Source organism: Perca fluviatilis, chromosome 4 (genome assembly GCF_010015445.1).
Source record: "Perca fluviatilis chromosome 4, GENO_Pfluv_1.0, whole genome shotgun sequence".
Classification (NCBI taxonomy): Eukaryota; Metazoa; Chordata; class Actinopteri; order Perciformes; family Percidae; genus Perca; species Perca fluviatilis.
Window position 1 is genome coordinate 18,256,595 of NC_053115.1, and position 14,052 is coordinate 18,270,646.

At 37.8% G+C, this 14,052-nt stretch overlaps 1 protein-coding gene across 1 annotated transcript in view; it reads left to right on the forward strand.

Annotated features, from left to right (window-relative positions):
* LOC120557727 (voltage-dependent calcium channel subunit alpha-2/delta-2-like) overlaps positions 1 to 14,052 on the forward strand; it is a 54,459-nt gene that overhangs the window by 24,826 nt on the left and 15,581 nt on the right. Inside the window, exons 3-16 of the mRNA XM_039798291.1 lie at positions 1,671 to 1,787; positions 2,498 to 2,557; positions 6,196 to 6,240; positions 6,453 to 6,588; positions 6,720 to 6,851; positions 6,995 to 7,052; positions 7,154 to 7,204; positions 8,946 to 9,045; positions 9,181 to 9,342; positions 9,478 to 9,588; positions 9,715 to 9,793; positions 13,340 to 13,389; positions 13,576 to 13,665; positions 13,801 to 13,866. Coding sequence (XP_039654225.1) covers positions 1,671 to 1,787; positions 2,498 to 2,557; positions 6,196 to 6,240; positions 6,453 to 6,588; positions 6,720 to 6,851; positions 6,995 to 7,052; positions 7,154 to 7,204; positions 8,946 to 9,045; positions 9,181 to 9,342; positions 9,478 to 9,588; positions 9,715 to 9,793; positions 13,340 to 13,389; positions 13,576 to 13,665; positions 13,801 to 13,866 — 1,257 coding nt within the window. The remainder of the gene's footprint in view (positions 1 to 1,670; positions 1,788 to 2,497; positions 2,558 to 6,195; positions 6,241 to 6,452; positions 6,589 to 6,719; positions 6,852 to 6,994; positions 7,053 to 7,153; positions 7,205 to 8,945; positions 9,046 to 9,180; positions 9,343 to 9,477; positions 9,589 to 9,714; positions 9,794 to 13,339; positions 13,390 to 13,575; positions 13,666 to 13,800; positions 13,867 to 14,052) is intronic.

Here is a 14,052-nt window from a genome sequence, read left to right on the forward strand (position 1 = left end):
GAGCAGAATCTGGGTGAATCTGTAAACTTTACTCCCAAGTCAGAATGTAATGAAGAGGGCAAACAGTCATTTACATTACATACATTAAAATAGATTTTTGTTGTATTATGCTTTAAATAGACTATAAGCGTCCCGGCAATATTTGTCATCTTTGAGGTGAGATGAGAGATAAGAAAATAAAATAAACCTCAATCTTCAGCTTCACTGGAAAACATTGTTACTAGAGGAAACAATGCTGAATGTCTCACTATCAACTGGCTAGCTCTGCAGGCTTTTTAATGTGGTTCAAACCATCATAATTATCCTGTAAATAAATCTCACACAAAACGTATTGGACAAAGTCACACTTTGTCTCTGCATTGTTATTTTTGTTGTTAAAAGCCACAGTTAACAGCTTTAAGTGAGTGTATTTTTTTCACACCAAGTTAAATAACATGTTTTTATTTAGGTTTTTTTATTCCAAAATGCTCCATGCCCTGCTTTCAAGAGCAATTGCATTCATTGTTCTGTCAACAACCATCCTGTTCTTGTATGTAAAAGAATATTATTATTATTATTAGATTTTTTTTCATGGCTAAGAGAATAAATGCCACATGGTGTCTGTGCAATTTTGGTATATAATTCCAGTAATGTGATTCTTCAGTGAAAACTTTGTTCAAAGACAATAGACACTGGCCCAATCCCAAAGTGAGCCCTGAGGACTAAGGACTAAGGACTCACAGACTTAAGTGATCTCAGGTACTAAGTGAGCGAGTGTGTGAGGCCACATGGGCTCGGATAGGTATAAATGGGATTGGGACGGCGCTTCACGAGATCACATGTTACCTTGGCGACGTTTAATAACAAAGATGTTGCTAACACTTGCCGGTTTGGGAATTGTCCTTTTAAGTTTGTTGCTTTTCACACGGCCGAGGCCCAGGAGACGGCTGCCTGAATCCAAACTCTTGTTTTACGAGCAGGACAACAGGTTGGTCCGTTCCGTGGTCGCGTGTCGTGCTGTTGTTTACCTTCGTAATTTCCGGATTTCCCTATCGTCTCCGCGGTAAACGTCACAACGCTTTGAACTGTGGGTAATTCCCTTTGGTGAAGTCTGCATCGATGCAGACTTACGGAAAGGGCTCGGTAAGTGTGTACTCAAACCCTCACGCCCTTTGAAATTCCACATTGGGACAACCCTAAGCCCTGACGAATTTCGCGAGAACGCGCACCAAAGTCCGTGAGTCTGTGAGTCCGGACATTGGGATTGGGCCATTGTGTGTGAATAGATTACATGAAAGGATCCATATTTAGATTTGGATTGAACAAACAAACACAACAAGTGATTGTTCCCCTGTGTCCAGTATTTGAATATACAATTTGAATATGAAAAGGATTTGCTTTTGCAAATTCATGAGCTTTGAATTATTATTATTATTATTATTATTATTATTATTATTATTATTATTATTATTATTATTATTATTATAATAAATTATATATATAAAAATCAACTGCACTAATTAGTAACACGGATTGATGTTAAATCAGCTTGGACAATTTGTCAAAGGTTACATATAGTCAATAGCAGGACATTAGGTCAGCAGAAAACAAACTTAATAGAATGACTGTTTTTGTTATTGCTCTTACGTTTTTCACTTTTTTCCTTAATTAATTTCATAAAAAATTTACAGATATACAATGAAGAAAGACGACGGTTTAGTCTGGTGAAGAATCAGCCTCGGAAGATTGTGGAGAAGGCGGCCTCAGATATAGAGAAACTCCTGGCGAAGAAGCGCAAAGCACTCGATGTAAGTACATGTTTCTGACAAATGTGAAACACTGTTGATACAACTGACTGTTGCTATTGTATCTGCTAATTATTTCATCTTTTTAACTGTAAATGTTTTTTTTCTTCTGCTAATTTAGTTTTTAAGTTAGTATTTAACATGCCATGCCCCTTGACTGAGATCTGTGCAAGTTAGAATCTATGGCCCCGCCCATGGCTCTGCAACATCAACTAACTGTGTATTGATAAAACCATGGCACTGTTCATGGTGCTGAAGTAGCAAACAGATTTGTATTTGTGACTTTTTCTCTGAGTCCCTCCCTTCTGTCAGTTTGGTCTTGGATCTATAATATTCTTTAACCTATAAAGCTATACAGCTAATTGTATTAAAAAATACAGAACCAAAAGAGTCGTTAATGGGGCGGTTCACTAGTCGCGGGTGAACGACCCCGTTAAAAATGAACAAATCACCTACTGGCTATAGGGTTTGCAAATTTAGAAAAACAAAAACATTGATAGAAAAGTATTTGATTGACAGCATCCCTGATATTGTCTGAACAGCTCTCCTGTAGCAAAAAGTGTAGGGCTACCTTATTTTCCGAAGCCAGTAAACCCAGTTCTATCTCACTCTCAGCACCATGTTTCACAGTGTTCCTTCTTCTTTGATTAGATAAATCAGATTTGTCATTGTTGCTCCTCTAATGTGAGTGTTTCTCTGTTTTCAACATGTAGAGGTTAGCCAGTGAAGCAGAGCGGCTCCAGCGAGAGCATCAATGGCGGGATGGAATCAAGGTAAACTCTTAAATAACATATTTGTTATTAAAATAATGCATTTGTAAATTTGGATCTGAGTGGCAGTTTATATTACATGTACTATAGTCAGCATTATTGAGAGCCTTTGATCCACAGCACAATACTGTACCTGATCAGTATTATTGACACCCCTTGATAATGCTTTTTCTCATGTATGCAAACCCAAAAACTTCCATATTCCATATTTTTTGTGATTTTTGTATCATCATTTGCTCACATTGTGGAAACGTTACGCAGTCAAGTTTAACCAATGATGTTAATTCAAACCAGATGGGTCTGATGTCTCTGAGCGTTGTCACTCTAAATGGGACGACTTGAAAAAGACAGAACATTTACACCAGTCAGCTGAGCAGATCCCTGAGCGCTCAGCTGGGTGAAACAGATGACTGAGTGCACTCAGCCGTGCGGTTCTGTTGAGCCCTACACACATTGGCATTCCACTTTTCCACTCGGTCTGCTTCATTTGGCCAACAAAATGAGATGGGGTTAACCCCATCCTCTCACATGGCCTCTCACATCCTTCTCTGAGGCGCTGAATCCTTCTGTCATTTTAAAAGACACGTGGTTTTGCACATTTTATCTAATTTCTTTAAAATGTTGATACTTTTCAACACTGTCAACCATTTTCCAAAGCACACCATCAGCTTTAAGATTGATTTCTACGTGGCCAGGTTAGCTCAGTCGGTAGCGCGGGCGCACATATACAGATGCCTCTCAGATTTATGCCTCGATGCAGAAGGTCCAGGGTTTGAGTCTGACCTGGGGCGATTTCCTGCATGTCTTCCCCCTCTCTCTCCTCCTTTCATTGCTTTCCTATCCATTAAAGACAGAAATGCCCAAAAATTTCTCTTAAAAGAAAAGGGAAAAAAATAAAGATTGATTTCCTACCTTTCAGTATCTACTTGATATGATCAGTGTCCAGTAGGTACGGTATGTACAGTACAGGCCAAAAGTTTGGACACACTGTCTCATTCAATGCATTTCCATATAATTTTCCTGACTATTTACATTGTAGATTCTCACTGAAGGCATCAAAACTATGAATGAACACATATGGAATTATGTACTTAACAAAAATGTGTGAAATAACTGAAAACATGTCTTATATTTTAGATTCCTCAAAGTAGCCACCCTTTGCTTTTTGACAGTGCTGCAAACCCTTGGTGTTTTCTCAATGAGCTTCATGAGGTAGTCACCTGAAATGGTTTTCACTTCACAGGTGTGCCTTGTCAGGGTTAATTAGTGGATTTTTTTTCCCTTATTAATAAAAAAAGCAAAGGGTGGCTACTTTGAAGAATCTAAAATATAAGACATGTTTTCAGTTATTTCACACTTTTTTGTTAAGTACATAATTCCATAAGTGTTCATTCATAGTTCTGATGCCTTCAGTGAGAATCTACATGTAAATAGTCATGAAAATAAATAAAAAAAATGCATTGAATGAGAAGGTGTGTCCAAACTTTTGGCCTGTACTGTAAGTCAACCTAAAATCTTTTGAAAATGTTTCTGGATGAAGAAGATTGATACCATTCTCATGCCTGTCTGCGAAATATGAAGCTACATCAACCGGTTAGCTTAGCTTAGTATCAGGACTAGAAACAGCTAGCCTGGCTCTGTTCATAGCACCTCTAAAAGCTCACTTAACATGTTATACCTCTGAAAAGTTACTGGACATGGCCAAGAAATAGTCCTGCATGTAACCCACCATAAAACCAGTGTTGTTTTGTTTCCTTTGGATGGAGCCAGGCTAGCTGCTTTCAGTCCTCATGCTAAGCTTAGCTAACCATTTTTATGGCTGGAGCTGTATTCTTATCTACCTTTCAGCTGTTATATTTCAGAATAAAGGTACATTATGATGACAGAAAAGCTGATTCCAAAAAAAATATTATATATATTATAAAATATTATAAGTAAGAATATTTCCCTGCAATTCCTATCTCAGAACACACAAACCATTAGTTGTTTTACAAAAAAAAACATTTAACTAGTGATGTTGGTCAGTAGATTACACTTTAATTTTGTTATTTTGTACAGGAAGAAGACTGTAAAGTCCTTCCAAGTTAATGCAGTTAGCTTAAATAAATAAGTATAAAAAAACTGCATACACTCACAAACCCTTTTCTGCTCTTTTCTTTAAGTCAGACAATGATCAAGAATAGTTAGCTCAACTGTCAGTTATGTTATATTTGCAGCTCACTGGGGAACGGACAGTAGTCAGTGGTTTGGCACTGCAGTAAGAGCCAGTGTCCCCCTTTCTTTTCATTACGTCAAGAGTCATTTAGATTTGAGCTTTTTGAGATTGCCAAAGATCCCGGCCCCTAATTTGTTCTTATAGAATAAATCAATACATTTTTATCAACAGGTGAAACATTTTCCAGAGGATTAAAACACTGCTAACAGGGTCAGGTCTAAAGAAGCAGAGCTCTCAGGAGAAGTTAACATGGAGGATGAGCAATGTCACTTCTCTGGACTGACTGATAAAAACACAGGCTGATAACGGCTAGATGTTTTAAGCGCTGTACTCCTCTGAGGATGGGAGATTCTTATTACTAACAGCAAGAAGACAAACAGCCGACAGAGAGAGACTTGTCATATATAGTTGAAATGTAATATAGGCTAAGGCACTCTTCGGAGATAAGATTTGGTAATCAGAACAGGCCAAAAATAGGAGCATGTCAGTAGATGTCATGCTTATTCTGAAGTATGTTAGGTCTCTTCAGAAACTAAGACTAACAGATGGCAATGTCCTATCCAAGCCTTACAGCCTGTCCACACGTAATGTGACAGTAATGAGCAGGAAACAATAGCAAACATTTGGTGGTTACAGCTTCACAAATGCAAGGATTTGAGGCTTTTCTCTGGTTTATATCATTGTAAACCAAACATTTTTAAATAAGGAACTTATTTTGTGGTAACTTTTGATGGACATTTGTCATGAGTGTTACCATTTTACAGATGGAACGATTCATTAATTCCTCAAAATTGACCATGTTAGTCCCATCATGTTTGTGAGGTTTACTCATGAACTGTTAATCAACACTAGTTCTTGAGAAAATGAGCGATGATGCATGGTTGTAACTCCTATTTGAGTGTTGCTATGGTCATCCAAGCAATTTCATTATCATTATTGTAAATATTAGCCTACTGTATGTTACTTATAGGTTATGATGCTGTTGTAAGCTCATAGTCTCAGTTTAAAAAAAAAGAAGTCACATTTGACACCTTTTAGAATTATAATAAAATGCATTTTGTAACTGGTCTTTTCAAGGCAAACTCTCACTTCTACATTCCTTAAGTCCGTCATAAAATTTGACTGCAACTATTTCAATTAAATGTTTTTGTTTAGTCTTTGTAAACAGCCCGGCTTATCCTAAATGAACATGTGCATTACATTCATGAGAGAAAGGCAGATACATTACTAAGTACAAGTACAACAATGCAGTTTTGTGCTACTGATTCATCAAAACAATCTTTATTTGCAACAATAATTAAGTAGCCTCCATGTGTCTGGAGGTTGACTTGACCTGTACGAACAAACTGTATGACTACTAGTCCTCATGTTGTTACATGGTTGCCAACATTGCAGCCTCCTCATATCTGTGTCTGTTTTCTCCTAGGAGCTCGACATGGCTTATTATGACTCCAAGGCTGAGCTGGATTATGTGCGTATGGGACAAATGAACAGATTTGTCTGCTTTGTTTATATTTACTGAGGCCATTTGACAGAAGGACGATGATTTGATGTGTCTGATTTAAATAAATAGACTTTAAAAAGTTGGCAAAATGCAATTAGATAGTTACAGTAATCATTATAATAATGCTGATGAAAAGATGAAGGTTAATGTGACATGCGTGCTTTCTGATGTTCTCGTAGTACTCCATGGATGGAGAAGGAGAGGTGGAAAACCCTTCACACATCAAGCTGGAGTTTGTTTATGATCCAAACTTCAAAAACAATGTCAACTATTCCTACACAGCTGTTCAGATTCCCACAGATATTTATAAAGGAGGCAAGTGAAGTTCTGATTATATTATGTATTACTCAGCAGCATGGAAATATGTCATATGCTTGTGATTTAATTTGATTTATTTTACATATTTTAAAGAGCATATCTAAGAAGCTTAACTCTTTCCCCATCAGCTCCAGTCATTCTGAATGAGTTGAACTGGACGCAGGCGCTGGAGAAAGTGTTCATGGAGAACAGTCAGGAGGATCCGTCACTGCTGTGGCAGGCGTTTGGGAGTGCGACGGGTGTCACTCGCTACTACCCAGGTAGCTTTTAACAACCATCCCTGTGCTTCCTAACCGGATGATGTTGAATATGAAGGGTGAAGGGACATTTTAAATGGATTGAACAAGGGCTAACTCATATTAACATAAACAGTATGAGTGAAACATCTTTTCATTTTTTTCAGCTTCACCTTGGAAAGCCCCCGATAAAATCGACTTGTATGACGTCAGGAGGAGACCCTGGTACAGTATGCTGCCGAAAATATCTCTTCATGCCAGACTATCACAGGTGCAGTAGATTTACAGGCTTGACGTAGTGCATTTTCTCTTTTTCTTTGTCACAGGTACATCCAGGGAGCCTCATCCCCCAAAGATATGGTCATTCTTGTTGATGTGTAAGTAATTAATAACAATAATAATAAAGTTTTTAATAAAGTTTCTTTGGTTTAATAATTGGCTTACATGTGAATGTAGCATGCTGTAGGTACACTATAAAAACGTACGTGTGTTGCTTCTATTATTGCTCATGTACCTGTGAATTAAAACAACAACAAAAAACTGTCCCTCACTTTGCAGTTTTAAATAATGAACTGAAAAAAAATGTTGCTCAGCCTTCCTTGCACTTCTTTCTCACTCACAATTGAAGTGAAGAGACCATCTGAAGTGTTATTTCACATAAGTGAGCAGCTTCTTGGTGCTTCTGGTCCTATAGGCCAGCAACATTAGAGAAAGAAGCCAGACTGAAGTTGAATTGTAGTGGAAAAACAGTGCACCTGGCACTGACTCTGCACTAAAAGCAGCTGAGAGTGCAGATCATATTGCTTATCATGTGTAACAGCCTAAAGGTCAGGTTGGAGATGATTCAGACTCAAGAACAAATTTAAATGGTTTGTACAAGATGTTGTTTTGTAGTCTATAAGTGGAGAAACGGCAAAACAAACAATTTGATGAGACATGAGCTTTACTATTTAAGGGAATAGTACAACATTTTGGGAAACATGCGAGAAAAGGGGGAATCAGCTAGCCTGCAGAGTCTCCAGGAAGTCACTGCTCCCAGATAAGACAAAGTCCGGCACAAACCCCCCCCCCCATGATCAGACCAAGTTTTGCTTCCGGTTTCTGTGGTAGATCAGGTATTAAAGTGTGTTTTGCTTTTTGTAGTCCAACTCATAGTCGAGTACAGCAGCCTGTTGTCACTGTACTGTCTCCATGGTTACTATGCATTGTGGCGGTAATGGGTCCTTTCCTATTTGCAAGGTTAATCCTATTATTGTGTTGAATGAAAAATACCTTTCATCAATGTGGTTCAACCATGTGTTGTTTTTTTAGAATTTAGAATTGTATTGCATTATTATTCACCCATAGTAAAGAAATATTGCTGAATAAACTATAGGCCAACAACTTAAAAATAAATCATTCGCTCTACATTTAGTCATATAGACAATATTTAGGGACATATATTTACTAAATAGTGTTTGTCCATATTTTTACTGAGGTTGTATTAAGTTTTTTTGTGCTTGCAATTTTAGCAGTGCTGCTACAAATTGTGTTTAGGAAAAAGTTAGTGTGTTCCTCTGTGGACTGAAAGACACGGGAGAAGGAAAGACAAACAGATAGCCACTGAAAAGGATTTTTTAATGCTGATTAATCACTGCAGCAGGGGAAATCGTTGAAAATCTGAAGGAAGCATGTGTAAAGTTCTCAGCACTACTGAAGACTTTGGTCGGGCATTTAGAGGGAGAGAGGGTGCATTGTAATTGAAGCAGGTAATTATAACGTACTTATTAAAATAGACACGTCAGATTTTTTAAAATCTATTTTAGCAACCACATCAAAGGACTTTAAAAGTTCACCAAAAGATATTTTACATTAATTCTTCATTTTCATGAGATTGTTTTACAATTCAACCACTGATCTTTTTGTTGAGCTAATATTTAGTAGCACTTTATTCATATCATCTGCAGCTGGGATCATATACTGTGCTTCTTCAGTGTGAGCAAATACTCTGCTGAACTAAAAAACAAGCTGCATACTTTTGCAGACATTGATGGGAAATGATTTTTTTACTTGTGTGTGTGTGCCTTTATCCCTGTGTATGTATTTGAGCATGTGGTTGGGATGATTACGTTTCCTTAGGAGCGGCAGTGTCAGTGGACTCACCCTGAAACTCATCAAAGCGTCAGTGATGGAAATGCTGGACACTTTGTCTGATGATGACTATGTCAACGTGGCCAGGGTTAGTTTCTGCTACACTCTCTGACTCTTCATCACTGATACTATATCATTTCCCAATCCTTCTAGCTTTGTTTACTTGTTTTCTTCACTTCAGACTTTACATAATAGGCCCAAAATGTCTGCTGCTGTGTTTCAGTTTAACGAAAAGGCAGAGGCCGTGGTTCCCTGCTTCAAACATCTCGTCCAGGCTAACGTGCGCAACAAAAAGATCTTCAAGGACGCAGTGCAGCAGATGCAGGCTAAAGGCACCACTGACTACAAGTCTGGATTTCATTTTGCCTTCAACCAGCTGTTAAATGTAAGTCACATATTTATTTACATCAATTTGGGATTATGTCAATACTAATGCCTCCACTCACTCATTATTTTGTTACTGTATTGACCAATCCTACTGTTTACTCTCATTCATCCCCCTTTTAAATGTATTTTTCAGAAGACAAATGTTCCTCGGGCCAACTGCAATAAAATAATCATGCTGTTCACTGATGGAGGAGAGGACAGAGCTCAGGATGTTTTCATGCAGTACAACTGGCCCAACAAAACGGTTTGTTTATTCTGATCATCTCTTCTGAGCTGACACCTTTCAGTTACATCCAGCATTTTTGCACTGTGGTATTTGGTCATCCTCTGAAAACTTTGTGTTTCATTTTCTCCATTTGTTCCTCCTAAGGTTCGAGTTTTCACCTTTTCTGTGGGTCAACACAACTATGATGTCACACCTTTACAGTGGATCGCATGCACCAATAAAGGTGAGCTGAAGTTTTAGTGGGATTCACTCATTTCATTTTATTGCCCATATCACATACTGTAGATCAGTGGTTCCCAGCCTTTTTTTTGTCCCAACAGCCCTTCATTGGTACCACCCGTCATGTTTCAAATATGTTCTTATTAACAGATATAATCTGGATGTTATTTAAAACTAATAATTATATAAAACTGGATATTGTTACTCTATTTTTTCATACAATTTAATTGTCAATGTTTAGTTTAGTTGCTTTGGTCAAGTTTGCATTCATATTTGTTCCACGTGTAGTGGAAGAAGTTGGATGTTTTAACAATTTTTTATTACTTAACAGTTTCAACAGTTCATTCATTACTTTTAGCTAACTATTTCAACTTCTCTGTTTGCTAACTAGTTTTCACACACTGAGGTTAATGGGCATCTTACTGGTTATTGAATTTACCAGCATAAAACCAATTTGTAATACTATATGGCTGTTTATTTTCTTCAGTGAAATATGTGGATATACAGTATGTTTTAATCATATCGCAATTGCTGTTTTTTATTGAGTTTGGTTAATTAGTTGAGCTCACATACCCCCTTGCAACTGCAGAAGTACCTCCTGTGGTCCAAGGACCCCCTGGTTGGGAATCACTGCAGTAGAGCAAGGGAATTACACAATACAAATGGAATTGCCCCATATTATAAAAAGAATTCTATAAAGATACTATAGGTTTTCAGAAGTTAAGACTACAGTCTGTAGTTCACTAGCAGTACCACACTATAAGAATAATCAAAAGGTAGGACCTCGTTCTCTCTGGCATTAACATCCGTCCTGAGTGATCGGATCACAAGGGGACAGCTCCAAGTACAGTACAGGTGAAAACTTTTTCAGGACGCATTGAGATCGGATCGCAAAAAACACATTTGAAAAGTGGTTTAGTCTGCATGTGTCCACATTCTAGTAGCGAAGTGAGCGGTCAGTGCAGCTTCTGTGAAACGGTTTCAATTCCTATAAATTCTTCACAAAAAAAAGCCCCCCGTTATTTTGGTAGTGAAATGCTTTTATTATGAAGCAAAGAAATCAGGAAATGTTGGGTCTTCATCAGCAGTAATGTAACGCAACACCTAAGTGAACATGAAACGTAAAATAAAGCAGTTATAATATAAACTAAACTTCAAACCACAGAGATTCCGTTAGAAGCTACAAATGTACTGAGAGCTGAACGCACTGAGACTTTTAAAAACATCTTTTTTCCCCTGCACAGGTCCCGCCTCCCGTCAATTAGACATCCATGTCGGCACCCTTTTATATACAGTCTATGGTAGACAAACAGACAGACTGTGGGCAGCCCTTTTTCATTTTTCACTTGATATATGCAAGTAAGAACTGACATTATAAACACACACAACCAGCCTAAATGCAAACAGAAATTATGTAGGCTACGTGTTTATTTGCATATAGAGCAGGGAAATGAGTTTCGATCATAAGTGGTCACTGAGGATGCATTTGGAGATACATTCTACAGACAGGTGAAAACACACACCTAGACCTGTCCACTTGTGATCAGATCACTCAGGACAGATGTTAAAACTAGGTCAGAACAGGCCCTAATTTTAGAGTACTTACTTCTTGTCCTGTGTCCAAACAGGATCATTGTTGTTGGACTTTGTGTAAAGCATCAACAGTAAATTGAGTATTTTTAGCTAAGCAGATACTCTTTAAATTCATTGCTATAAAAGCCCCACTCCATACTTTAAAAGAGTTGTGTACTGTATATTTATTAATCAATGCTGAGACAGAGAAACAAATAAATAAATTGCCTAATGTAAAGTGCACTTACCTTACTAATGGGGTTGCCTTTCACATCTGTGAGCAGACCAGTGTTGGTTGTCACAAGGCTCTGTTTGCTCACGCAGAGGTCACTTTTACTCGTGCAGATCAGACACCATTGTCTCCGGTCTCAAGACCACTTTTTGAAGGTCTCGGTCTCATCTCGGAATCGACCACATTTTTACTCGGTCTTGTCTCAGTCTCAGATAAAGAGGACTCAAGATTTTATTTCAAGACCGGTCAAGACCACAACTGCAGGGATATCACTAAATTGCCTGTGTATCGTCTGATTTATGTGTTAACATCATTACTGTGATTGGAAGTAAAACTTCCTGCTTCAAATGCAACCAATAACTTGACTCATTTCTGATTTGAAATTTGTAACTGTTAACCCCCGTTCCCCACCCACTTCAAGAAAATGAGTGCAGGAGACAGGAGAAGAAGCTCTGGCTGTCGAATACTATCTATGCATATTAGCTAGTTGTGAATATTCTGTATGTTATGGCAATAAAAGAGGTGAATGAAGAAGAATGTTAATTAGTTTTTTGTGAGTGTTTTTCATGGGAATGTGGAGCTTTCAGATCAATTTGAGGAGTGCCTATGGTAAGCATTTTCCACATTATATCGTGTCATGCAGTGTGGGACTCCCACTGGTCTGGTCTTGGTCTTGACTCTGCCTCAACCCCTCAAAGTCTTGGTCTTGTCTCAGTCTCGATACACTCTGGTCTTAGTAATGACTTGGTCTCGGTTTAGGTGGTCTTGACTACATCACTGTCACTGACACTGAGGAGAACTCATGATGATGCTTTTTGCTCATGCAGGGACGGTGACTTAATGGCACCCAGAGTACTTGTGTGTACATATTAATTGTCATTGGATTGCATTGTAGAGCTGTAAGTAAGTAAGTTATTAGTCAATAAATCGATTAGGCTGTCAACATAGAATTAATCTGCTGCTATTTTGATAACTGAGAAATTAAATACATTTTTAAACTACAAAATGACAGATGTTCGATGGAAGACCAGGTAAAATACAGGTCAAAACTCTTGTCAAGTTGATTGATGAGGCAAGCAAATTCTCATTCTGAATAGCTTAAAATATTCAATTCAATACAAAACATTTTCAACTTCCAGCTTATTAGTTGTTGGGCTGCTTTTCTTTGTCATATATGATTGTAAACTGAATTTATTTGGGTTTTGGACTGTTAATTGGACAAAACAAGACATTTAAAGACGCTACAGTAATTTCTGACATTGTTTAGCATAATTTATATCAAATAGTTAACTGAGTAATTACGAAAATAATTAGCTGAGTAATTAATGTAATAAATAAATAAATAAATAAATAATGTAATCATTAGTTGCAGCCACATTGCAATGAAACATGATGGGAAACCAGATCTTATATTTAAGAAAAAAAGCTTAAACAATAAATAATTTTCTATGAAGCAGATTCTAAGAAAAAAGGTTTCAAGTTCGACAGGAGCTTTACGTTGGACTCTTGACTTAACTGTGCAAATAAAGTTACACTAGTTTTAAAGCTCAGTGGTATTCCTCTCTAAGCTTCCTATCTGTGGGAGTTAAGTGGCTGAGTCACTGGTCGAGTAACATCTAGTAAAATCAGGAATATGTATGAGCACCACTCGTGGTTTTTTTCTGATGGCATTGCTCACACATGCTCTCTCTCTCTCTCGCTCTCTCTCTCTCTTTTTCTCTGTCTTTTTTCTCTCTTCCTTGCCAGGTTACTATTTTGAGATCCGTTCCATCTGTGCTATAAGGATTAACACCCAGGTGGGTTTGTCTAGTGCCTCTGACACAGCTGATCCCCGTTCACTGTTTTGAATTCTCCTTGTAGTGCTCACTCACTCTGTAAAAACATCTACACCCATTTGTTTGCGAACCCATTCTCCCCGTGGTCTGATGTTGTTGGTTGTTTTAAAGCTGCAGCCGGTCACATTATCTCTTTTGTTTTCTTAGGAGTACCTCGACGTGCTGGGCCGCCCCATGGTTCTGGCAGGCAGCGATGCCAAACAGGTTCAGTGGACCAATGTGTATCAGGATGCTTTGGTGAGACTGCATGACCTTGTTGGCTGTACTGTATGTGATCAAATATAGTAAATGCAACAACCATACTGTATATACATGCTGAATAAATACGATCATATTTATATGATTTTTTGACTTTGTCTTTGGACTCTGTAGGGTCTTGGCATGGTAGTAACTGGGACTTTGCCTGTATTTAATCTCACAATGGATGGAAACTCACAGGTAACATGACTGGTTATTATAAGAGGGGTTACGTGTCATTTTATGTTTGCATGTTGCAGGTTACGGTCACTTTCTTTTTTTCAAAAGCAGAATTTAGCTGTGTATAAAATCCTAGAATACTAAATGACCACATTTTAAATGAATACTTTTTAGGAGATACGCTTATTTACTTAGATTAGAAGATCG